This window comes from Eschrichtius robustus, chromosome 1 (assembly GCF_028021215.1).
Source record: "Eschrichtius robustus isolate mEscRob2 chromosome 1, mEscRob2.pri, whole genome shotgun sequence".
NCBI classification, from domain to species: Eukaryota; Metazoa; Chordata; class Mammalia; order Artiodactyla; family Eschrichtiidae; genus Eschrichtius; species Eschrichtius robustus.
In genome coordinates, this window is record NC_090824.1 from 85,906,189 (window position 1) to 85,933,885 (window position 27,697).

The 27,697-nt window shown below is 37.1% G+C and overlaps 1 protein-coding gene and 1 pseudogene across 1 annotated transcript in view; one reads left to right on the forward strand and one right to left on the reverse strand.

Moving 5' to 3' along the window:
* Window positions 1–2,126: 2,126 nt before the first annotated feature.
* Window positions 2,127–27,697, forward strand: part of SPRED1 (sprouty related EVH1 domain containing 1) — a 116,918-nt gene continuing 91,347 nt past the window's right edge. Inside the window, exon 1 of the mRNA XM_068548996.1 lies at window positions 2,127–2,271. Coding sequence (XP_068405097.1) covers window positions 2,240–2,271 — 32 coding nt within the window. The 5' untranslated portion in view covers window positions 2,127–2,239. The remainder of the gene's footprint in view (window positions 2,272–27,697) is intronic.
* Window positions 20,224–20,346, reverse strand: LOC137752072 (small nucleolar RNA SNORA70; annotated as a pseudogene).

The window sequence follows — 27,697 nt, forward strand, 5'->3', positions numbered from 1 at the left end:
AGGTCTCACAAACCTGAGAATGAAGAGAAAGCACTGCACACAGAGCTAGACTGATATCTCGGGAGATGCGTCAGAAACCTGGGACTCAGTCCGCCAGGCCTGATGATGTATAGGCTGGCTTTCTAGGTAGAGAAGAGATAATAGAATTTGCAGAGACAGGAGCTCTGAGTCTTCTGGTCCCGCAGACCCTAGACTCCGGCCCGCAACCCCAGCAGGTTTCTGTACAAAAACCTTTTGAACTGAATGCATACATTGTCCTCTAACAATGCAAACGCAGCAGCTGCCTATTGAATAATCGTCCCGCCTCCATTTAGAGCAGTTCGTGCGTGCCACAGAGGCATCTTCTGCGCTATAGTTATGCAACCTCACTCGCAGCGGGAGTTATTTCCTGTGCTGCTGGCTGCGCCAGATTCATGTAACACGCCTACCCAGGGCTCAATGGAAGTCGTTCTCCATTAACAACCAGTCTAGCTTTCAGAGATGAATGCCCCGCACAGCATACCCCTTGCGCGGTAAGAATCCAAGGTATTAAAACTCTTTCTCGCTCTCCAACACACACACACACACACACACACACACACACACACACACACACGCACTCTCTCTCTCTCCCTCTCTCTCTCTGTGTGCACGCAGCTAGGAGACTGCAGCAGTGCAACCAGAGGGACAGCAGGCGGAGCTCTCTTTGTACAGTCCCTCTCTCCAACCCCCACCAACTAAAGATGAACTCATGCCAGTTCCATTCTTTGCAAGGAAAACACACACACACACACACACACACACACACACACCCAGAACAGAGCTAGCCTCCAGTTTCCTCCTGGAGCACACTGTCATTCTAGCCTCTCCGTTCAAACAACCCGGATATTCCAAAGCGAGTAACGGGGAGCATCGCGCCGCAACAATGCAACCTTCCAAGCTGCTCCCCGTGCAGCTCCCACCCCCGCCCCCTTTCGCGGCGTGCCAAGAGTTTGGAGCGCGCGCACGCACATGAGCGCGGTGCCTGCGTATCCCTCCGCCTCCCTCCTCCTCTCCCCGCTCGGAGGCTCAACAACGATTTGGGAAATGAAGGGAGGAGGGAACTACTTTCCTGAAACTTGCTATGCTGCACACGACTTCGAGTTGCAGTGATTCGCCCGGAGGCCGAAGCTTTTAGTCCTCCTACCCACACGCCCTCTCAGTCCGGGCACCCCGCTCGGCAAGCCCAGCCCGTACCCGCTCCGGCCCTCCGGGAAGCCGGCGTCCCGGAGAAATCACCAGGGACTACTTCGCCTTCTTCTCCCGCGGGCGCCCCCCGGTTCGGGCAGCGGCGGAAGGAGCGGGCGGCGTGAGCGCTTCCGCCGCCCCCCTAGCGGCTCCCCTCTGGCGAGCGTGAGGAGCTGGCCCGCCGAGCTGCTGGTGGGCACTGGCTGGTGGGGGGCTCGCGGCCGCTCTCCTCGCTCTCCCGCCTCTTCTCGGGACCCTGCCCCTCGGGCGCGCCGCTCTTCTCCGGCCCGGGTGCGGACGATTGGTTCGCTCGCCCCTGCCTCACACGCGCCCCGCCGCCCCCTCCTCCCCCCTCTGGAGTCGTTCGGGCCGGAGCGTGTCTGGAGGAATCCGCCGCCGTGAGGCCCCTAGCCCGCTTCTGCTAGTCCCGAAGGACCGGCCCGGTCGCCGCCGGGGGCTGAGCGGGCAGCCGGCGGCGAGGCGGGAGATGGTGGGGTGGGCTCCGGCAGGACCGCGCCGCCGCCGCCGCCCGGAGCCTGGGCTCGGCACCCCCCTGCCGGCCCCCACCGAGCGGAGCCCTGCTTCCTCCTCGCCGCATCCCTGAGGGAAGCGCCGCCTCTGCTCCCGGGTTCTCCGCCCGCCCGCCCGCTCGCTCCTTCCTGGCCGGACCCCGCCGCGCTCCACCCCAGTGGCCGGAGGAGCCGCTCTCCAGTCTGCCTTCACAGCCCCCTTCCTTTTTTCCTTTGCTCCCAATCCTCCCCGGCCTCATCGGATCTCTTGGTTGGGAGCTGAGGCGGGGGAAGAGGCTGGGGTCGCCACGGCGGAGGTTGTCGCCGCCACCCCCCTGCGGGGGTGGCCGGGGTTCCCGGCTGGGGGGGCACCGTTCCGGGTGAGGCATCCACCATGGTGAGGCCCCTGAGCCGCTGCCCCCGCGCCCCCCCGGCCGCCGCTGCCTCCTGCCCCTCGGTGCCGCTGCTGCTCCTCCGCCTGCTGTTGCTCCTCCATCTCCAGATCGGATCACGGTGAGGGAAAGATGAGCGAGGAGACGGCGACTTCTGACAACGAGTAAGCACCTCACAGATCTACATTACTTCCCCCCCACCCCCCATTCTTCCTCGGCACCTCCCCAGACCCCCTCGGAGACTTGGGTGCTTGCAATCCTGGAGAGTTGAGTGCATTCTGTTCTGGAGAAAACATTTGATTTCCTTAGCCATTTTATTTAATGGCAGCAACCCCCGACCCCCACCCCCACCCTCAGTATTTAGTTGCTTGCTTCTGGGAGAAGGTATTGAATGTTGGGCTGGAGTTGGGCTGGAATGGCAATTGTATGTCCATGAGATGGAATAATGCAGATGGATGGAGACGGGGTAGAAATTACCCCAGTGCCTGGAAGACCTCTGACCTGTCCTTTTTCACTTTAGCACACCAGTCAACATACCTTGAATATCCGTCCAGACGCCTTTATAGCTATTTCACTTGGAAACTAATGTGTGGGAGCACCTCCTGCAGCAAACTGCTCTTGAATCTTAATTCGATGAGTCAGTGACTCTTAAATACCGATTAAGCCTCCCCCCTCCCCCCCCCCGCCCTTTTTAAACTTATGACCTGTAAGATTCTTGTAAAAAATGGGGCGAGGGAAACATTTTTATAATTTAATAGCATTAAGGACACCTGGAGTGTGGGAGATGTTGAACTATTCTATTTTGCCTTTGCGAATACTGGATTTGTCTTTATCAGGAGCATAAAAGAATTTTGTAGGCTAATTTTTATCTTTCAGCTATATTGAAACACACCGTTTACGTTGATTTAACACTGTTTACATTGCTGAGCATGTTGATGACTTCATTCATTAACTTGTAGAGCGTCCCGGCTTAAGTTTTTGTTTATTTGGGCTGTCCTTATGTTTTCCAAACGAAATACTTTGGATTTTAAATATTTTGCTTTAACATAACAGCTGACTGGAGGAATAATGATGCGGCAACAGTTTCCTATTGAGACGGGGTTTAATTCCATGCGAATATTTGTGTCCGTTTTCTTGTAATTAAATTCAAGTTTTATCTTCGGAGGGTTGGAAATAGTTAAGTGAGTTAGGACTAGTCCTAGGACGCATTCCTTTAAGTAAAGTGCATTCCTCGAATCAGACCTTTCTGAGAAAACTTTAAAGTCCAAGGCCTAGGCTTGTTTAACATAAAATAGCTTGAGAAATGCCAAGCAGCATCCCCCCACCCCTCAACACACTCTTCTGATGAGCGGGGGTGGGAGAAGGTGGATTGCTGCAGTGTCAGTGCGGTCTAGAAACAGAAGTGGCCGCCATGTTCTCTCTCTTTTTGTGAATCGCCCTCATTTGCATAGCACACTCTTCATTCATAAAAAAATAATTAAACATCCATCACCTTGGACATCTTGAAAGGATTTCCCAAGAAGAAAATTCGAAGCTCAATTGTCTATCTTCATGTAGATTTTTGAGTTCAGAAAGTAAGGAGAATTCGAAGTTATAGGTTAAATTCAAAAACAGACGCCCACACAAACAACTACCCCTGTTCTCAGAATGTTGACACAGTTATGTGGGAAATATCAGTTCGGGGAGGTGCTGGGATCACGTGATCGCCTCCATTCATAAAATACCTGGCTGTCCATTCACAGTGCAGTACACTGTCTCACTGCCTTCCGCAGATTAGACCTACTTTGAGAGAGATCAAGAAGTATCTCAGCGCTTAGTTAGGAGAAAAACTGCTAAAAATCCGAACAGAATGACGATAATTTTTGCTGCTGTCTTCTTTTAAGAAAGTAGCCTGGATTAAAATGTCAAGTTCTATTTTGGAGATGGGAGAAGACTAATTACTATATTTAAAGTAAAATATTGAATACCTCCTTTTTGGGTGCAGCTAATTAGAAACGCTAATATGGGAATGTGAATTGACACACCTGTGAAATACAGTTTTTAAGTGAGCTCTTTTTCAAATACTTGTCATGGACAAATTGAGAGTACAGGTTTTTTGGTGTAGTGATTATCAGTGGATGATACCACTTTTACACTAAAAATGAATAAATATTCCCGGTGGTTTAATTCCAAAGATTTTGATATTTGAAACACCTAAGGGCAGTATTTACTGGTAGGATTGCCTTTTAAAAAAAAAAATTTTTTTTAAATGTATTTAGTATGGGACAATTTGGAAATTATCTCACTCACCCAGACTTTTAGAATTCTGTTTTCACAAATTTATCCTGGTTTATTCGTAAATTTTTCCCTACTAGGTAGGGGCTTTGTTATGTTAATTTTAGTAGGACAAGAATAATGTTTTAGCGTATAATTTTTTGCCATGAGATGTTAACTCTTCATGGGGACAAACTCTTGGAGGTGTTACTTTAATTTTTTTTTTATTGTAGAAAGTGATGTGTTCATCCGATAATCAGTTTTATTATAGCCCGCATTGTTTGTGTAATAGCTAAACCACAAAGAGTGAACTTCTTCGGAATGTAGACTTTATTCCGATAACTTACATATTTCATCTTTCATATATATAGTAATGTTTTGAAATGGCAATTTATTATATACAATCATACATATTATGAAGAAACAAGAGATATATTATTGTAGATGCCCTTAAAGCCTTAGCATAGTTTAAAACTGCCCTGTAATATGGATTTTATTTGGGCCTTATGTTTATTTTTTCCTTTTGCTTTACTCTCTTTTTTTAAATCCACAATCAATAGGTATTTACTTAAAGTAGAGACTGTTCTTAACACTCGAATGTTTTTCCACCTGATTTCGACCTTTAAAAAGAGTGAAAATCACCAATATCTTGGCAAACTGTTAACCTTTTCTAGATAGCCATTGTGGTAAAATCTAGTAAGGCCTTTAGAGGCCTCATTTTGAAATCCTCTAGTACATGCTTATTTGAAATTAGAGTTCTGTGTAGAGAGAGAAATAGTTCTCAGAGGTTGACTGTGGGTATATAATTAATCAAGAATTACTGAAGGATCATATTATAAGTCTATAACACTTTGTCTTAGCAGTGCCAAACTTGGGGAAGGGTTGGTGAAAGTCTGCTTTTCTTCTCTAACCTTCAGTAGGAACTGGAACTGCATTAAAAGTGCCATTTAAAAAAAAAAAAAAACCCTCCATGCAAGAGTAGTAGTTCATTTCAAATAATGTACAAAATGGTCTTTAAAGTGAGTAAGTAATAATTTATTTATTAAACAAATATTTATTTAATAAATCTTAACACTTGATATATAATCAAACTTTACCTTTTCTGTGATGTTGATGATGAATCATATTCATTTATTGGATTTTTACTATGTGCCAAGAATAAAAATATGTGATAAATGCTTTACACATGTATTATGTAATTTATGTATATACATGTAGCTTCAACAGAGTAGAATTGCATAGTAGGTACTATCATACCTTAATATATTGTGAACATTTTCCTGTGTCATTAAATACTTCCTAAAACATAATTTTTAACACCTACATTATATTCACTGTATAACATATATTAGTTTTAATCAGTCTATCTCTTATTTCTGAACAATGCTGCATTTGATCCTGAGTTCTGTCGTCATCTAAATTTATTACTTTTTCCTTGAAATAATCTAGGAGTGGAGTAAAAGATGCAAATTTTAAGTTGTTTTATTTTTTCTGCTAAGTTGCCCTCTAGAAAAGAAACAGTGTCTGAGAGTGCTTATGCCTTGAAATATCTGTCCAGTTCTCTTTGAAAAAAATTTTGCCAATTTTGAAGGTGGAAGTGAGATCATGTTCCTACTTTTAAAATGTGATGGATAATAAAATTGATTTTTCAAAAAACTTGTTAGGTTGTTTTGGGGCAGTTGGACTGTTTTTAAATATAAGCAGAATTAAAATGATCATACAAAAGGCATCTGCAGATAACTTATTTAACTCTTACCAACTTTTATGCAGTATGGTATAATATAAAGAACATTGGACTTGGAATTGGGAGATGCATTTCTGTCCTCAGTGTCACTAATTTATTCTATGATTCTGGGCAAGTGACAGCCTTTGTGGCCCTTAGTTTGCTCACTTGTAAATCAAGGAATTTGAACTAAGCATCATTATGGGCCCTTGTGCTAAATTACCCTAAAGTAATACAGCGATAGACACATTGCAAGTCACTAGACTTGTAACATACGTATTTGTTAATTGGTCAATTTTATTAGATTGTTGATTTTGACATATTTAAGCAAATGAAAGACTTCCAGTAGAGATCTTGTAGTATTATGAAGTAGAAGCATGAATTTTGAAGAAACAAGATAAATTTGGAAACAGTTGGTGCATTCATAATCTTTTAAGACTTTCTCACTTTGAGCTTAATTTAATAGCCATGTGTCTTTGATAATATATATACATCACAGATGGAGAACTTTGTAGTGCTCTTTTTTTTTTTCTTTTAAATAAATATGGTCTCTGGATAAAAGTGAACAAAAGGCTATTGGGCTTAAACATCAACTTGAGTAGTTCTAAGAAGAATATATTAAGATACCAGCCCTCGTGCTTTACTTACTGGCCTAGAAGTGTCAAAAGTAAATCTTCTCATTTGGTTATTCATACAAATCATGTTAATCTAATACTAAAGGATAATTTCACATTCATTCAGTGTAACAAATTAACTCAGACAATGAATTTTTTCATTCTTTAACATTTAAGTTTAATTTGCTGTTTATCTCAAGTTGTATGTCATAGCTGCATCTCATTTTAGAGTCCAGTACTAAAGTTATTACAAATCCCCAAGATGTTGTTTTTGTGGCACTCAGAATGGTTTGAAATGGAAAACAAACAAACAAATCTATTGGTGTATTTTTGTTCAAACGTAGTTCATTATTTTTGCTAAAACATAATTCATTAGTAATGGATCTCAGACTGAGGTGTTAAATTGATTTAGACATAGAGTCTTAGAATTCAGAGTGTTTTTACTAATCTCTAACTGAAACTTGTTTACTTTCATAATTGAAGAAAATGCCAGCAAAGCATAGCAGCATCAGAGGTACTCGTGACAGCAACTGTATTCGTTTCCTAGGGCTGCCGTAACAAAGTACCACATGTGTGTCATGCCCATCTTCTCATAAGGACACTACTGGATTAGGAGCACACTCAACTCCAGTATGACCTTCTCTTAACTAATTACATCTGCAGTGACCCTCTTTCCAAATAAGGTCACATTCTGTGGTACTGGGGGTTAGGACCCAACATCTTTTTTGGAGAGATTCAATTCAACCCGTAATACCAATAGAAATCAGGGTTTTTTTTTTTCTTACAGTACAATTGCTGTTCAGTTGTTACAGATATCTTGAAATAGCACTTACGGTCATCACTAGTTTGAAATTATTATAGTTATTAAGCCATTGCTAGAGCTTGTATTTTAATATGTTAGTACAAAAACATTACTATATCAAAATTAATATTTTAGTATATGTGCTGCCAAAGCAAGCACCAAAATTAAAAATATTTTGATAATTATTTCAATATAATTGATTTCTTTTGTAATTTTATGTATTTTGTTTTAAGCCTTTAATATTCTGAGAAAGGGGGCCATTGGCTTCACCAGACTGCCAAAGAGGTCCATGGCACAAAAAGCTAAAGTCTTCTGCTATGACTGAGGCCCTAAAGACTGAACCCAAAGATAGAGATTATAAAATAGGAAGATTAAGAAACATGAACGATAAGATGAACAAGTCCAAGTTACAGCTAACGGTTGCAAAAGAAGAGGTTATGGGAGAGAGGAAATATTGAGAGATACTGGCTGAGAATTTTCAAAAAGTAACAAATTAAACCCAATTCAGTGAACTAAAAACAACAAAGCCTCACAGTAAAACCGAGTTTATCGTGAGATTGCAAGAATGTCAACATGAGAAAATCAATGTAGTTTATCACATTTGAAGATTAAGGAAGAGAAATGATAAAATCTTAAATGCCAGATTGTCATTCAGTCTCTGCTTATAATATGGAAGTGAATGTCCATAATTTATAGATTTATAATTGTTCATAAATATGGATTTATATTATTTTTCTGCTTCCTAGAAGATTTAGACTTTTAATTTTTCTGATTTAAAATGAGAGTGTTGGATTTGATCAACTTTTAGTGTTGCTTTTAGTTCAAGAATCCTAAGTGATTTTCTTTGTACTTCTGAAATCCACATTTAATCATTCATGTAGCTCATAAATACAGGATTGACTACATAAATTACTTTGTATCTGAAATCTTAAAATTACCTTGGAAGGCATTTTCTTTCTATATTTAGAGTATGAAGAATAAGCTTTGGTAAATTTAAGAGTAATTGGAAATTAAATTTTAATCTAATATCAGTTTTATTATTTTATTTCTAAATGTTATCTGTAAAACAGGGAGTATAGTTTAGATAAAGGCCATTATGACTTGGAATGCAGAATGTAATTGTTCTTCTGGTAGTATATAATGGTACTGTTTCTTATGATTAGACACATTTTGTTTGTCTATTCCCTTGGTTAGAGATTCCTTTCACAAATACACCGTATTTGTTAATGTGTTGGTATCCAGTAGTTGCATTACTGAAATTTAGATGGAATTTAGTGAAATGTGACTTTGATGCCACTTTTTCCAAGTTATTGTAACTTTTACCACATCAGAATGTTAATGATTAACTTTGGCATAAAATCACCAAACATTTTTTACTGTTCTGTTGTGAATTACATTGATATTCTGAGATTGGGATTAGGGATCAGTTCTGGGTTTGCCCCCTTAGTAATATGTAAAAACATTTCAGAATTTTAGTTGCTGAATTATATATATGGATTTCTTAGTTTTTCTGGATTTTCTTCAAGAATTTCAGTTCAGTGACATTTGAGTGCCTACTGGGCACTTGACTTTTATTTAGCCCCGGAGATACAAAGGTAGGTAAAACCTGATAACTGCTTTCACTATCCAGCAAGGGAACTAGATCCCTCTGAAATGTGGTGAGTGCTCTGCGTATGAAGTTCTTCAAGGCTTAAGAAGAAAGTAATTCTACCTTTGGTGGATGGCAGAGTGAGAGTTGTGTGAAGGAAGCCTTCAGAAAAGAGATGGCATTTAGGAGTCAGCCAGAGAAGAGGGCAATGGAAAGAGGAAGGGCATTCCAAGAAGATGGAAAAAAAACCCCAAACAAGCATAAAAGTTATTTCAGTGGTCTAAACCAAACCTGCAATATCTCCCAAGTATGCCTGTAGTTGAAGTGGAAAATTGACCAAGGAGAGTATTAAATAGTAATAGAAAAATGAATAGGGAGAATCAGGAGTGTTTTTAAGGGAGAGTGAGAAGAGACAACAAAAGAAAAGTCTTGAGAGGTAGGAGAGAAAGTATGGAAGACAAAATGGGAAGTGATGAAGTGGAGACAGCAAAAAGTAAGATTACATAAATTTAGGGGGAAGTGTTAATAGTTGAGATTATTTGTTAGATGAGATGGTGTCAGTAATGGAGAGGAAGAGAAAAAAAGATTTAAGGAAAGGTGGGTAATTGGGAGAGCAAGGCCCAGGAAAGAGGAGTCTTGCAAACTGTTTTACTGCTTGTGTCAGATACTGTCCTAGATTTAATCCTTCTAATGACCATGTGAGCTAAGTGTTATCCATAGTTTACAGATGAGATAACTGAGACTTAAGAGAGGTTTAGTAACTTGCCCACAGCCACGAAAGGGAGTGTTAGAACTGAGATTCAAATTGCGCTGTATTTATACTACACTATATCTCATATATTTAATGGCCAGACTAGATTTTGAAGAAAATAAGTTTGAAGTGATAGGTAGACAAGTAGAAGTGACAGCTGTTTTGAGGGACTACAAGTTTTGGTAAAGTTAAAGAGCATGTAGAGTGGAAGTGGGGAAAATCGAAAGATAGATTTTGATCAAAGAACACAGACTCCAGAGTGATAACATATGAGGGAAGATTAAAGTAGAAAAAGGTTGTTAGAAGTAGAGGAACCAGGATCTGTTAGGATATTTAAAAAGGTCACCACTGTGGCTGTTCAAGTTGCTGGGTTGGTATCAGAAGTTGAGGCAGAGAGGAATCCTGAGCCAGCACCAGTGTATCTTATAAGTGTGTAGGATGAGCTGCTTAGAGTGGGAGTATGAATATTGACATCTGCCACTGCAATTTAAAGAGACAGGAGTAAGCGTTTTGGGATTGGAAATTGAAAAGGATTATGCCAAGGGGAGGAGGATAAGAAAAGGGAAGGGCTTAGCCTGGAGGAGTTGAGAGTATTGGAAATGAATAGGATCTCATGTAATAATGGTCCTACCAAGAATGAGGGGTGTTGGGAATTAGGAAATAGAGAGGAAGACAGAAATATGAATAAATTATCCAGATTTGGATTTTATTAAGACCTTTGTTTTCTGAGAGGTTGATCAAGATGTTGACTGATTTTGTAGGGCTTTATCCAAATAAATTATATTGTCTTTGACAGAATGTTTTGTATTTTTTGTGTACTCCATTCCTAATGTGGTTAGAAAGTCCTTTTCAAAACAAAATTCACTAATTAAATTTCTACAATTAACATGGTGTTCATAATTAACATGATCCTGTGGTTACTACTGACTGTCCCATTAAGACTTTGGCAAATCATGTAACCTGTCTTTGTGCTTGATTCTCCATCTGTAAAACCAGGATAACATGGCCCTACTTCAGAGCCATGTTAAGATAACACGTAACCTCCCTTCCCCTCCCAATAACATTTTTTGATTAGAGATAAGAGAATATTAAAAAGAACTTTTAGTTCTTGAGAAGAAAGGTACTATGTTCATGAAATAATCAGTGCTCATTTTCATTTAGTCTGAAGGTAAGGTTACTTTTTAAAAAGGATTATTGATCTGCTGGAAAAATTGTATTTCAGTTTAAATGTTAAAAAGCTGCTTTTCAGAAAAACTTAAAATTTAAACATTCCAACAAGCAAAGAAATAATTTAAATCTATATTGTGAACATTTTTAAAGCAATTTTAATGCCTGAGCACATTTGGGAAGTACATATGAGTAGATTTGATGTCTCTCCATCAATTTCAGGGAAAAGCTATCTTTCTCAGAGTCAAATGAAGGAGTTTTCAAATTATATGGAGGGAAAAAAATCTACTTTCATGGGAGAAGGGGAGAGGAATTTTTTTTTCAGGTTATTAAAGATTTAGACATTTAATTTTTCGCAACTGTAATCAACTAGGATCCCTGTTAATAGGTGAGATAGGCTAGATCTACTAGCTAGAAGTTCATTGCTTGTGGTTTAGTGCCGACTTTAATTTGGACAGCTAAAGGTCTGTAAGCTTATGTTTAGTTCATTTTATAGTCATCAACAGCTAAAGGAAAAATTTGTTTATATTTTGATTTAGCCTGATGTTTAGCATTATTATTCTGAAACTGTATCATTAATTCAAAAATAACAGCCTTAGATACATAATTACTGAAACTTGGTTTACGAATGAATTTTAAGTTATCTACAAATCAAGATTTTGAATGAATGTAAATCAGGAACTTAAAAATACGATGATGAAAAATGTATATGCTTTTTCTCTTGAGAATTATTTGATCTAAAAAACCAAACTTAATTAACTTAGTAAAGGTTAAGAAAATATAGCAAATAACTTTAATAAGTAGCATATCAAATTAAGATATTCTTCAACTCTGCATTATGATTTTTTCAAAAAGGAAGGGGAGAGACAGGAGATGAATGAATAAGACAAGGTGGCCTCTCTAATCATCTTAGTTTTCTTTAGCAGTTTTTCATCTGGATACTTCTGGAGAGAGCCAGACTTAGCTTCTAAGCGAGCCAAAAGAAAAAGAATGCATCTGATGTTATATAGACCCTATTATTGTTGAGTCTGCAACTGTGTGATGTGTACTAGGCCCCAGCATACATCAAATAAGTCGTTTGATTATGGCTAACTTCTAGTCTTCCCATTTTTGCATTTACGCCTTTTCAGACAGATTTAGCTAGGTACTTAGGAGGAGGAAAACTGAGCTGAATCCTTTTAACTGACTCCTATTGTCTGAATGTTTGTTTCCCCACCAAACTCATACGTTGAAATCCTAACCTCCAAAGACAATGGTATAATGAGGTGGGGCCTTTAGGAGGTGCTTAAATCATGAGGATGGAGGTTCCACAGAGATCCCTAGCCCCTTGCACCATGTGAAAAGTCCCTAGCTATGAACCAGGAAGAAGGCCCGTACCCAGCCACGCTGGCATCTCGATCTTGAACTTGTCAGCCTCCAGAACTGTTAAAAATAAATTTCTGTTGTTTATTCGCTACCCAGTCTGTCGTATTTTGTTATTGCAACCTGAATGAACTAAGATGCTGACTTTTCTTTGTTTTGGGGAGGACAAGGAGCAATAATTACATCAAAGAAAGAACAAAATCAATTAAAAACCCAACATAGTTTTCAGTTGCTTCTGGTTCCATACAAATATATTTTACTTGTTTTAATAGTGTACATATGAATATTTATTATTTATTTTTACTGGATATACTTAAAGAATTTCTATGCTTATACATAGTTTTTTAGTAATCATTATTTTAATGCCTATAATAGTTGATCAAGTTGTACCATAAGTTTACATGGCTGTTTTCTTCTTAGTGAACACTTCAGGTGTCCAGCTCTTATAAGTAACATTGTAATGGGCATCTTTTCTGCATATAATTGTTTTTTTTCTGTTCAGTTAATTTCTTAGGATGAATTTACAGGAGTGAAATAATTATGTCAAAGAATATAAGTGGCTTTTTAAAAATTCTGGTTATGAAATGCTGCTTCCAAAAATTTGTATTTTTTCTGTTGTGGATTATTTATAAATGACATTCTCATATTTCTTAGATTCCATTTTTGTTCTTTAGTACCTTGCGGGTTTTTTTACATAGCTCCCAGTATGTAATTAAATGATAGCTAATATTTGAGTTATTACCAGCATTGTCTTAAAATCATTTGATAGATTTAGTCTTCATAACAACTATTTTAAATGTTATTACTATTATTACCACCATTTACAAAGATGAGGAAGCTGGGGCTTAGGGAAGTTGAATAGCTTGGCAAAGATTACATAGCTGGTGAAGACTCCAAAGCCTGTACCCTAAAACAGTAGCTTTTAAACTCTCGACTGTAATAGTAACAAATACTTTATACTGTTTGACACAGTGTACATGCATACATACATACATTCATACACACACGCACAAAACCTTTTGTAAAACAACTTAGACTTACTGTGATGACACAGGCTGACTTCTGTATTCTATAGACTTGAATTATATATTACAGAATATTGTATCTATTCTGTGTAAGAAGTTAATGCTGGTAAAGACCCTTGTAGTTAAAAGTACCCAGTTCTAAACTACAGTGCATTATATGGGATATTGTCCTCTAAGGATGTATCTCCTTATTGGTACTAAAGATTTACATTTATGTTCAGCTTATTATTTCATGAAAGAAAGAGATAATATGAAAAGGTATAGGATTCTCAGGGGAGTGCATTTCAAGGTTGAGTTGTGAGGCATTGTAGGGGAATTCAGATTTGAATTGCTGTAACTAGATTATAGATAATAAGCCTTATGTCATTGCTTCTCAGATTTCTTTCACTGAAGTGCCCCGAATGTTAAGGGAGTGTATCCCAAAGCAGCCTATAAAATTGTATAATTATTTTGAAATCTAGTAAACTATCACAAAGATATCATGTGAATATTGCATTTTAATCAATAATAGAGTTGTATTTTCAGTATGAAATGTTTTTAGTCATTTATATTAGGAAAAAAAAGAAGAACTCTTAACCATGCAGTCTTTACGTATTTATATCCTATGGCATTATATGTCTCTAACTTGTATGACACATTCCTGGGAGAATGTGTACTCTGGTGAGAGGCAGCATTTGGGGTACATTAGGGTGTTGCTCAAGGGTAAGTCATGATTGTGCACTGTAATTATAGCAGCTGCCATTTTCAAACAAAAAGTAGGAATGTAGGAATCCAGCAAACATTAATAGAAACTTTTTGAAGTACAAAAACAATATAATCACATTGTAGGAAACTTGGAAGACAACTGGAAATTACCCATAGAAGAAATTTTCTTTTTTGCACTCTTATTAAAAGTTTTATAAAGGCAAGAAATATATAGGAAGGATTTGAAATTTAAAATTTGTTGTTTCTCTGAAAACTTCACGTAGATCATACGATTTATATAGATAGTGAATTACCTGGGTCAGAAAGAATAGAATTATGCTAATTGGCACACTAAGAAATCTGCAAAGCTGTGTAGAAAAGAAGGAAAAACTCAGGTTCTAGTCTCAGTTTTGCCATTTACTTATGTGACTTAGAGCAAATCTTTTAGTGTCTGAGCATCTGTGCTAATGAAGACAGTAATATTTTCTCATCCATAAATTACTTTTTGTCTGAAAATTGTATAAAAATGGATTTATGTATGTATAAGTTTTGATTTACTCACAAGGAAAGGTAGTGTTTTCTAGAGGATTGGGGGAAAAAAAAGAGAGGTAAGGCAGAAGACAGAAAAAGAAAAGGTTCTAGCTAAAACCTTAGGGAGAGGAGGAAAGCTGAGGAAAATGAACCTAAGCCTTAGAATTGAAATGTCTGGGCCTGTTTGGGGAACTAAAGGGGATTGTACATATAAGGAATATAGCTAAGTTAAAGATTATATAGCCTCCATATTGAAAAGTAATGCAAAATATCTACATAAGTTACATAAGCTTTGCGAAATAGCTACATAGTTAAAATCAAACTGTGTATTAAATGCACTGGAAAATGCCCTTTTAAAATACTGTTTTCAGTGAAACAAGTTCACAAGAATGTTGAGAACCTGAAGTGGGATGGGGGAGATCCTAAACGCTTTAAAGTGATCAGGGGATGGTAAATGAGAATTCGTTATACAAGACCCACTATTTTTGAAAGATAGTTACTGTTGATATTCTGTCCATTATTTGAGCATGCTTTCCTTATTTCTTTATTAATGAAGGTAAGGTAATTATAAGAGTTTTCATAAGCTCATATATTAAAGCAGTGTTTGGTACACAGTAAGCACTGTTTGCCAGTATGCCTTCAGATATGACTGCAGTCTCTTACCTTATTTTCTTTCTAAGTATTTAAGTCTTTTCCTCAGTTGCAGTAATAGCCTTACCATCTTAGTTGGGGAGGGATTCCTGCCAGCTTTTGTACATCTCCAGCCTTTGAAATCATTATAAAGCAATTGTAGAAAATACATTTTTACCACTAGGTTTTAATTCAGTGTCTCTCAGTTCTTTCCAAATGTTTCTATTACTTTATTGAAATACTTTTTTTTTCTCTGCTGAAATTTTCCTTATTTCCATTTGCTACCATTTGGGCCTTATCGGAGTTCTTTGAGAACCTAAAGCAGTGTTTCCGATAGAAGTTTCTGTGGTGAAGGAAATGTTCTGTTTGTGCTATCCAGTATGATGCTCCTGTGTGGCTGTTTGGCTTATGAGTACTTGAAATGTGGCTTGAAGGACTGAGGAACTAAAATTTTAATTTAAATTGCCACATGCTAATGATTCCTTTATCAGATAGTGCAGCTCCTGAGTGTTTCTAACCCTTCAGTCCCAGCAAATTTTTGAAACCAATGACATGGTCTCTATTCAATCTTAGCCAGTTTGTTGAAGAAAATTCTAATCTTTTAAATAGGGGGATAGCTAGAGGAAGTGCAGCATTTTCCAAAGTATGTCATCATTGGTCTATATATGGATCTCTGTAGTCTACTATTTTTACTTTTTTATTTAATTGACAAATACCCACTCACAGTACAATCCAAGAATCAGGACAGTGATGATTATTAAAATCTACCTAATGTGCTTCTGTTATATTCCTTTTATCTCTTCTTAGAGCTTACTCTATCCTGAGTTGTGTATTTACCATTTATTTCCTATTAAAAAAAACTTTATCATATATATTTGAACTCTATAAAAGGAATATACATATGTAAATATCAACTCCTGAACTTGATTTCTTTTTTATACTCAGTAATAGTAAGATGTGTCCATTCTTTTTGCTATAGTTTTTTGTTCATTTGCCCTGACGTGTAATATTCCATTGTGTGACATTACCACAATATAGACAATCTGTTGTCTAAGGATATTTGAGTTATTTTCAGTTATTTCCTATCATGAACATTACCACTGTGAACATTTTTGTAATATGCTTCTGATGCATATATGCTAAAGGTTCTCTTTAATATATATTTAGGAGTAAAATAGTTGGATTTAAGTTATGTTGTAAATTTTCAAGTTTATAAGGTAATGCCAAACTGTGTCCCCACATAGTTCCAATTTGTACTCCTACTGGCAATGTAAGAGAATGGGTATAAAAACTGCATTTTTATAGCAGATAATGATATTTGCTAAAATTTTTTGATTGCTTACTATGTGCCAGACACTGTTCTCAGTGCTTATATGAATTAATAAATTCTTAAAATCCCACAACCACTCTATTGGGTACTGTTACATCCATTTTATAGATGAGGAAATTGAGGCATGATGAGGTTAGTTAGTAAATGACTGTTAGGATTCAAACTTGGTTAGGTCAGGCTGCAGAGTCCAGCCTCTGAACTGTTGTGATATTTTACCTCTCCAAATGCATATCTGTGCATTCACCTTCTCTTTCCTTTTTCCCCTATCCCCATCAATTTCTTGGCCTTTATGTACTTGTGATAGTGAGTGTTGGTTATTTTGTCCTTATATTATTGTGTGTTAGCATTGTCCATTGTATAGTCTTCCTTTAAAAAGCAATTTCTTAGAAAACCTGAGTTTGCTAGAACAAGTAAGATGGCTCAGATGATATCTAGCATTTTTGGCTCTAGTATTTTGTAATTTGACATAATCTCCTATATATTTCATAATTTCAGGGTAATCTTATTCACATTTTCTCTTTTTAAATATTAAAATGTGAAACAGTTTAGTGTACTTTATTTCATTGTATAATTTTATTTAAAGTTAATTCTTTATTTTTTAATAGAATCTTTTTAATCTATTAAGTAGTTAAAAAAAATTCTGGCATGGACATGAATGTATACTCATCTCCACATAGGCTTTTGTATGTACATCTCTTGAACTGAATGAATTTTTTTCCTTTAACATTTGTAGGTATTGTTCTTGAGGTAGTTTACTTATTAAGCCAATCATCTTTGTAATCTGCTAGATGCTGGGTAGATGTTTTGTTTTTTGTTTTACCTTTTAGGTACTGAGTTAAGATGAAGTGTTATTTTAAAATTCTAATTGTAGTGATAGATGAGAATTTATTTGCTTAACGTTGAATGACAAAATTCTAGACCCAATAATATACACCTAATTATCCATATATCTTGCCAAAGTAGGGTATTATCTAAACCTCAGATGTTAAAGTGTTTAGGTTCTGTAAAAATAGTATTTAGAACTGTTTCAGTAAAGAAAAGTCTGTTAATTCAAATCCGTTATGTGTGTGCTGCACATTTAGTGGTAGTTAAATGTTTTCGGTGCAGTGGGCCCTAAAGGATCAATCACACGTGTGTTGGAGTGGTAGGCTGATAGAAGCAGCCAAACAGATGGAGATCAGGATGTTGCAGCATTTCTTATTAGTCAAATTTAGTCCTTCTTCTGGATTTTACATTGCTCTTAGGTTTGGCACAGTCATTAGTGCTGATGCTGAATGAAACAGCTACAATAAACGTTTATTGAGCCTTTCTTATATGCCAGAGAAAGGATTGGAAACTAACATTTTTGAGATTCCAGGTGTTAAGCCTGTAGGCTTTGGGGATGTAGATGAGTAAAATCTGGGTCTTTGCCTTCACAGAGTTCTCAGTCTGCTCTTAGAAATACATGATTGGTTCTTTGGTAATGAAGGACTTGATTCTCTGCTAGGGGAAAATACAGTTGTCCCAGAAGAGTGAGGAAAAACATTGAAAGTAAAAATTACTTCATTTTGAAGAGACATGTTTACATGTTATGTGTAACTTTGTGTATAGTTCAGTAGTCTTGTGATCTGACAAAGTAGCTATAGTTTTGTCTTTCAGTTCACTTTGAAGTAGGATAGATTGTGTAAGAAAGGCAAAAGATTTAGTGTCTTAACAACTTAGAGCTAAGGGTAGATGATTACTGTGAACTTAGTCTTTTTATAACTTCACACATTATGTATTATAAAGTTCTATATATTAATGTTTATTTATAGGATGTGAATGACTTTAGTCTTTCCTTTTTAAAAAATCATGTCTGACTAGCAAGAGCTTTGAAATGAGTAATTTGTAATTGTTTAGCCCAGTTGGGTCAGGCTTTAGTGTAAGAGCATGAGATATGTCGTTCAAAGACAGATAAATGGTTCAGACAGCCTAAATTTCTGATAGGAAGACTAAGGGGCATTTTAGGTGAAGTACACAGTTGTGGTTCCAAAATCCTCACATAACTTGTCATGAACCTACTGAACCTACTGTAATTTTTCTGTTTCCTCTTAATTATTTGTATTAAAAATTGGAGATTTTATGGGCAGAGATGTCAAGGTAGAAGCACTGAAGGGATTACATGAACATTGCCTCTTACCAGCCTACATAATCTTGAGAATTTTTTCACTATTATATACTAAAGAGCTGCTCAAAGATATGTGGCAGTTATTGGTAAAACAAGTATAAGCTAGTCTTCCTCATATTGCTGTGTTTCTTCAGAAATTCATGTGTGTTTATATAATCTCACTTTGAAATAATTTTAGACCTACAAAATAATTTTTTCCTACAAAAAAGTAGGAAAAAATATACAGAGAATATCCATATATTCTTCAACTGGCTTCCCAAAATTTTAGTATCTTACATAGCCCAATCAGGAAATTAACATCGATGTAATATTATCTACTGACCTTATTTCAAGTTTCATCAGTTCCATAATGTCCTTTTTTCTAGTTCAGGATACAATCCAACATTGCATATTGTATTAAGTATTCATGTCTCCTTAGCCTCCTTTAATCTGGAATAGCTCTTCGGTGTTTCTTTCATAATTTTGAAACTTTTTTGAAGAGTACTGGCCAGGTATTTTGTGGAATGTTCTTCAGTTTGATTAAATTGAAGTTAAACATTTTGGGCAACAGTACTATAGAGTGAAGATGTCTTCATGCTTTAGGAGGTCTGTGATGGTGATATATCCCATACTGATGATATGAACTTTGATCATTTGGTTAAGATGATGCCTGCCAGTTTCTCAAATGGTAGATCCTTTGTGTAATAAGCATCTTCTAGGGGGTGATACTTTGAGATTATGTAAATATCCTGTTTCCTATTATACATTTGCTCACTATTTTTAATGTCTGTTTATGAGTCTTGTCTGTAACAAATATTCTGATGTTTGTTGCCAAATTGGTGATTTTGTTTCCATTATTCCTTTCACCTTTATTAATTGGAATTCTATAGACAAGCTTTCTCTTCTCCCCACCATTTATTTATTTATTATTTATTTCTATTAGTATGGACAATAATCCATTGCTGTCATTATTTTGATGCTCTGTTGTCCTAGATTTGGCCATTGGGAGCCCCATCAAGTTGGCTTCTGTGCCTTTTGACATGTTCCTTCATTTTTTGAGCACTTCCTTTTTGTTTTCTTTTGTTTGTTTGTTTAAAATTTTTTTTTTGTTTTTTGACAGGGAGGTAGGATTTATTGGTGGGCATGAGCAAGGAGGGGACACTGTTAAGGCTGTCATGAATGCAGGGCCCACCATTTGTCCAGGGGCCACAATTAGGCATGTATTTGACCCCACACCCATCCGGGATGAGCCACTTTTCTGCTACCCTGTTTTCAAATTCATCTGCATTCAACTTAGTAAATCCCTACTTCTTGGAGATATGGATCTTCTGGCAGCCAGGGAACTTGAACTTGGCCCTGCAGAAGGCCTCAATCACATGCTCCTTGCTCTGCAGCTTGGTGCGGATGGACACTATGACTTGGCCAATGTGGACCCTGGCCACTGTGCCCTGGGGCTTTCCAAAGGTACCATGAACACCTGTCTGGAGCCTAGATTGGGACAGCATGCCAGTCATGAATGGCCACTGGAAAGGGCTGTCTCCAAGGTCCCTTAGGGCAACCCATAGAGGCAACAGGCTGCATACACTGCTGTTTGCAGCCATTGCACACGGGGCCCCCATGGGGAAAAGGGCGCGGTCGGCTTAATTGACTGCAGATGAGCACTTCCTTTTTGGCTTCACAAGATGTTCTAGGCTCATTTCGTATTTTCCCTGCCACAGCTGTAGAGTCATCCTATTTATCCAAGGAACTCTGGTTTCTTTTATCGGAGAATTATATTTAGAAACTATGATCTGAGTGGTAGGTGTGCTTATTGGCATTAGGGTGATGCTGGTGGTACTAACCCCATTTTACAGATGAAGAAAACTAAGCTGAAAGTTAAAAGTCTTGGTCATAACAGCCAGGTAAAAGTGATACAGTTGGGACATAAACTCAGGCCTTCTCTGTCCAAAGTCCGGGTTCTTTCTACTTTCTCTCCTATATCACTGTAATTCCTTCCTTACACTTGTCTTTTCCGTTAATTCTGTTATTTGTCTTTCCTGGCACGGACAGGGCACACTTTAGTTCGTAATATTCAAGAAAATTATTAAACATTATAATAGGTATAGCTGTTTCAAAACAAAATAGTCATTGCAGTCCCCAAAATATTATATTCTTGCTATGGTTAAGGCAGTATGCTAGACATTGGTAGTGTTTGAGTATATGTTTTGGGAGGACATTGTGCTGAGAATGTTTTTTTGTTTGTTTACTATGTGGCATTTTTTTTTTCCCCCTCAGTAGTTAAGGGGTTGAGGTAGGTGGTATCGCTATTGTAAATTGATTCATTATCCATGGCTCTCGGCCTTAGCGCCATCTTCTGAGAAACGTCCGCCCCATGAGAGCGAAGTGGAGGAAGCAGCGCATGTGCAGGCTGAAGCGCAAAAGAAGAAAAGTGAGGCAGAGGTCCAAGTATACTCGTACCCGTGGAGGCCACGGGAGCAGAAACAAAGGGCAGCCAGAGGCCAGGCAAGCTGGTGCAAATTGTCAGACTGCCTGCCTCCTGTCTAGAAGTTGTCTCAACGAATCTGGAACATTCATGACCATTACGATCGCCTCAACCACCTTGGAGAGACCCACCTTGCTCGTATCAAAACGGTCCCCTTTGGTCCTTTGCCCTGGACCTGTGATATTCTGGACTAGTTCTGTTCTCAGTTGTAGCTGAGAATGTAACATGTGTACAATAAATCATCTCTTTTGCTGACTTAGCTGAAGAAAAATAAAATAAGTTGATTCATTATCCATGAATCCAAATGGCTTAGAGATTTATATATTATATATAAATTATGCTGAATGAATATATAGTATTTAGATTAATATATAATATTTATGTGCCTCCTTTTAATACATTGCCACTTAATTTAGTAATATTATGCAACCATATATGATATCTGTTTGCTAAGCACACTTACGTAAGCACTTTATGTTGTTGCTTTTAATTCTTACAGTATCTTCTTGCGTCGATACTATTTTTCCCATATTCCATGTGAGCAAAGAGACTTAAGTGATTTGCCTAAGATCATAAAGTTTAATAAATATCATAAAGTGGTTTTAAATCCAAGTTTTATACTGCCTACTGTGTGAAGTACTGTTTCTGTTATATATGTATTCACAGTTTCAGAGTGTCTGTTAGTTGTCATGTTGAGGGTGTGATGAACGAGTTTATTCTGTATACCTCCATGGGGGATTTTGAGTTCATTCTGCCAAGGTTGGAAGCCCAGTTCTGTCACTTACCAGTTTTGTGATCTTGGACTTTTGTAAATCATGTCTGTAAAATGAGGATAATAATTATATGTTTTGGAAGATTATTGTGAGGATTAAATGTAATCCATGTAAAACATTGAACTGTGTAAATAGCAAGTACTGAAGTGTTAGCTGCTATTAATAGTAGTAGTAGTAGAAGTAACTAATTCGTTGCAAAGAAACTTTAAAAGTTCATACTGTAGAATAAATACTAAGTATTAATTGACAAATATTTATGATGGACTACCTGGGATAGTTTTGCAAGTCTTGGATAGTTCACGGAATCAAAGAAATTTAGAATGAGAAAGGATTTCGATTAAATAGCATCTTGTCTCTTTTAAGTTTTTTGGATGAGGGTATTAAGGCCTGGAATGATAAAATAATTTGCCCAAAATGTTACAGTTGCATTGTATCAGTCTCAGTGGAAACTTTGATTTTTGACTGTTAATTCTATGTTTTTTCCACTGTAGATTTTTTTCCCAATATCTGTTGAGGGAAATAATTTATTTAGGGATGTCATCCTCTTCTTTACTTTTAGGAATCATTGATACCAGTAATCAACAATAATGCCTAAAATATAGCTAATGTAAGTTGGAAGAGAAATATCTGATTTGCCTTTTTAAAGGGATTTTAAAGTGATTTTAATCAGAATCCCTTCATTAATAGGAACAACAGGTAAATGAAAAAGCATCTCTGAAAGCACAGTTCAGATCCTCATGCTAGTCAGCAGGATCTTGGCAAGAAATAGTTTATTTAGCTTGTGGGTGAGTTGTTTATTTAATTTTTAGAAAAGTAAAAGATGCAAAGAAGGTAAAGGTCATGTAGATTCTTATCATCCGAAGTTAATCACTGTTAATCAACTGTCTTTGTCCCAGGTTTTTAAAAAAATCCATTATTGTTTTTGTGATGGTAATTATAATTGAGTTAGGCTACTAAATCTATTTTATCTAAAAATAGATGAGATGAAAAATGTGATATTTTAGCCTCAGTTATTTAGGACATTTGGTTGAGCACTGTATTCAGGAAGTTAATGAGTGTGTATGTGGACCAGCAAACTACATTTTCTTTTGTAAGCAAAACCAACTGTTTGCAAAACCAACCGAGAACGAGTAAGTGCAAATTATTTAGCATCTCTTATAACTAAAAGGACTACTTAGAATGTGAACTCTTGACCATCATTCAGGAATGTGGCTGTAAAGTGGATGGCACATTAAAGGAGAAAGCAGTGAATTGCTTTGCCTAGTGAGTGAGCTTAGCCCATCACCTAACATCCATATCTAAAAAGTTGTTATTTATTCTTTTCCCCCACACACATAGCCATTGTGACAAATTCATAATCTACCAGTATGATGAGATATTTCGAAACTAGGTTAGATGAGGAAGAGTCATAGGAACTTGTCATGTTGAGCTTGGGAAGAGTTGATCAGCAAAAAATGTTAGCTATCTCCAGATAATTAAAAACCTCATAAAATATTTGGAGTAAACTTAGATTCTCTTATTCCTGAGAAAAAAACCAGATGGAGGTTAAAGGGTGGGGATGTAAATTTTTGTTTTATGAAGAAGACAACTTCCTAATGATGTGAGTTGGCTAATAATGGAATGGACTGTCTCCTGAAGTTGGGAGTTTCACAACTTGTTATTTTCGAACTGAGTTAAAAAGAATTATGATCATCAATGTAGATCTTTTCAAAACGGATCTTTTCTTTAACCTGTGTTGTGTGTTGTATTAGTCTATGTCTTTCAGGTTCCTTATAACTGCTTAAGTTCTATGCTTTTAAATTTTTATACACTTAGTACACCACTCTGATTTGAAGTTTCCACCTTCTGAAAAATGCACATTTTTCTGTATAAAAATAAAATGCATACCTTTGGAGAAGTACCTCACAGTTAGAGATGTATGGATGAAGAAAAAAATCATCTGTTAATCTTTTGGTTTAAAGGAAAGCACACATCACACATATTCAATTCATGTTCACTTTTATAGGAAGTTCCTGAAAATTTTAAATGTAAAGTTCCTACCCATTTCAACATACCTTCCTCTTTAGTAGATGCTGTGAGCTCTTATAGGGCAAAGAAAGTATGTTTTTGTGGCTGTTTTAAATTTATCTGTGGAATATCTATATGAATTTTATCTGTGGAATGAAAAAGCTTTCACTCCTTGATGCTTTCGCCAGCATTACTGAGATCATATATGTTCCCATGTATACATCTTTTTGGAAATAGGTGTGATTTTACTATATGTTCATTAAGCATTCCTTATTCTGCTCAAGAAACCATGGATGGTATGTTTGATTCATTCCAGCTGTGTCTGATATAAAAGCTGCTGACCTAGATAGATAAGTGGTATTAGACTGGTTTGAGTTTTTGGGTATTAGAAACACTTGAAAATTCTTATCTATGCCTATTTCCTAATACTAATGGGAAATATATTCTCTATATCTTAACTATAATCTTTTACTTATTACAGATTTTAAAATGAAAGTTTATAGATTATAATTTGATGATTAAAATTTGGTGATGGTTGTTTAACTTGATGATTAAAGTTTGGCGATGGTTGTTTTATTTCACCATTCCCTGTTTTTAATTTCACATGAGGACCGTGGCTTGTAGGTTAGTAGGAGCCTTACTGGCATGCTGTTTTTGTTTTGTTTTTTAAACTACTGTGTATGAGGACCACGATGCTGACTTAAATCCAATGTTGCTCATAATTGAAAAGCTTCTCCTGAGTTTTAGTGGATTTCCATGAGGTATACTAGGTTGCTGAACATTTTTGGGGTCAGGGGATGGAGTGGTATTGGGCTTTATATAAAGGGTATGTTGTCAGGGTGGACATGTTTACTTTGTGAAATTAGGATTACAGATTTGAGACTTGTTTCTCTGCAGAAGGGGGAGTCATGATTGTGGAATCATTTTTTTAAGTAGATGCTCTGACCTTATATTTAGACTTATAAAATTGTAGAAAAATGGAAAATATAATTGATAAAGAATATTTATTCCAAATACTATTCTTACTTTTACATAAATGAAGCTGGGAGTAAAGAGCGACTTTTTTTTTTTACTTTCTAGTCACAGCTATAAGTTGTGGAGCAGAACTAGAACAGCATGGGTTTTAAATCCTTGCTCAGTCACTTGCAAGTGACGTAAGTTACTTAACCTCTTGAAACTTTAGTTTCCTTATCTGTAATATAGAATAACACCATTTTGCAGGGTTATCATCAGAATTAAAGATAAGTCCCAAATAGATTAGGCATATGGTAAGAGCTACGTAAATGTTTGCTATTAAATGTTTGTTATTAGACCTTGGATTGCTTTGTTTCATTTTGGTACTTTTATTGTTTTTGTGATTATAAAAGAAGAGAATAAAGGTAACCTCTAACTCTGCTACTAAAGGATAGCCATGATGACATCATGTTGTGAAGTTTTAAGGTGTATTATTCACATTTTATCTTTTTATTTCTCTAAAACTGAGTCTTAGGGCTTAGCCTCTTACCGTGAATGAAATATGTAGCTCTTGCAGGGTTTTGAGCAAGAGTCATGTGACCTGACTTACGTTTTTAAAAGATCACTCAAATGTTCTTGGCTTCTAAATATACTTAGACACTTTTTTTTTTGTTGTTACCTTCTTTTTCCCCGAAAAAGTCCACTGATATTTTAAACTGAATTTCCAACAAATAAACAGAATTTAGATAGAATTATTATCTTTAGAAAACATACAATAAAATGTCCTTTTATTCATTCAGGTCCTTTATACTCTTCATTAAAGTTTTACAAATTTCTTTATATTGATCCTACACATTTTAGTTTAGTAATTTTATATATTTTTTATTGTAGATTGGCTCTTTTTGTATTGTAATTTCTTAATTCACTGGTAAATAAGAAAGCCAGTTAATTTTTTAATTATTTCTTGTATCCAACTGCTACACTGCACTTTTTTTTTTTTTTTTAAACAGACTTTATTTTTGTAGAGAAGTTTTAGGTTCACAGAAAAATTGAGTGGAAGGTACAGATTTCCCACATACTGCCTATGCAAACACATGCCTATCTGCTACCATTGTCAACATCCCCCACTAGAATGGTACATTTGTTACAATTGATGAATCTATGTTGATACATCATTATTACTCAGAGTCCATAGTTTACATTAGGGATTACTCTTGATGGTGTAGCGTATTAATCACAGTTGTTTTAAATTCTTGGTTTGATAATGCCAACATCTCTGTCATATCTGAGTCTGGTTCTGATGCTCTGTCTCTTTAAATCGTGTTTGTTACCTTTTAGTATGCCTTGTAATTTTTTCTTGATAGCCAGACATGATGTATTGGCTGAAAGGAACTGCTGTAAATAGGCCTTTAATAATGCCGTGGTAAAATGTGAGGGGGGTAGGGAAGTGTTTTATAGTTCTATTATTAGGTCTTCTTTTCCTCCAGCTTTAATGAGTTATAATTGACAAATAAAAATTGGTTATACTTAAGATGTACAGTTTGGTGTTTTGATATTCATATATATTATGAAATAATCACCAAGTCAGTGTAATTAACATATTTATCACAGCATATAGTTATCTTTTTTATTTTTCTTTCTTTTTTCTTTTTGGTGGTAAAAACAATTAAGATGTACCCTGTTAGCAAACTTCAAGTATATAATACAGTATTGTTAATTACAATAACATTGCTGAACATTTGGTCTCCAGAACTTAGTCTTTTGTGATCCTATGTCTCTGGACTGTGAACGTCTCAAATGCTTCTTTGTTTCTCCCTCACCCCTCTTCGGTAGGACAAGATGGCTGGAGTGGGCTGTAGCTGGGTATTTATTTACCTTCCCTTAGGTCAGTTAGGTTCTGATACAACTTTAGGAGGTTAGACTCTGGTTAAATAATTTCTCCCGAGGGCAAACTTTGTTAAGAACAGTGTGCTCCATGTATTTCAAAATGCTTCCTTTCCCCCTTCTGGAAATATGAGGGGCTTTTTCTCTGATATTCACTGTGAGGACTTGGTAGAGTGCCAAGGGGTAAAACTCACAAAAAGTGGGGGGCGTTTCGATGACTGGGTCCCCTTGGAGTTTTTAATCTCAGAATTTTCCACACTGAGCCTCCAGCAATTCATCAATTATACCTCAGGTTCCCCTCCCCCAGCACTGTTTCCCAAAGAGCTCTCTGCTCTTGCGTTTCTGTTACAATAAATTGTCATTCTCTGTATTCATCTGCCTGGCTCTCCAAGTTTGGGGGCAGTGGTTTGCCCTGTGACCTCACTTCTCTTATGGATCTAAGAACTGTTGTTGATTTTTAACTTTGTTCAGCTTTTTACTTGTTGTTAGCATAGATTGGTGGCTTCCAAGCTTCTTATGGGCTGGTCTGGAAACAGAAAGTCTTCCTTATTTTTCTAATAAATTTGCTTGTTTTTTTGGGGGGTGGGCTGTGTCGGGTCTTATTTGAGACACGTGGGATCTTTCATTGTGGCATGCGAGCTCTTCGTTGTGGTGTGCTGGCTTCTCTGTAGTTGTGGCGCTCATGCTTCTCTCTAGTTGTGGCATGTGGGCTCTGTAGTTTGCGGCACGCGGGCTCTCTAGTTGTGGTGCGTGGCCTTAGTTGGCCCGCAGCATGTGGGATCTTAGTTCCCCAACCAGGGATCGAACCCACGTCCCCTGCATTGGAAGGTGGATTGTTTACCACTGGACCACCAGGGAAGTCCCTGCTTGTGTTTTTTTAGATAAGCAATCATATAATCTACAAA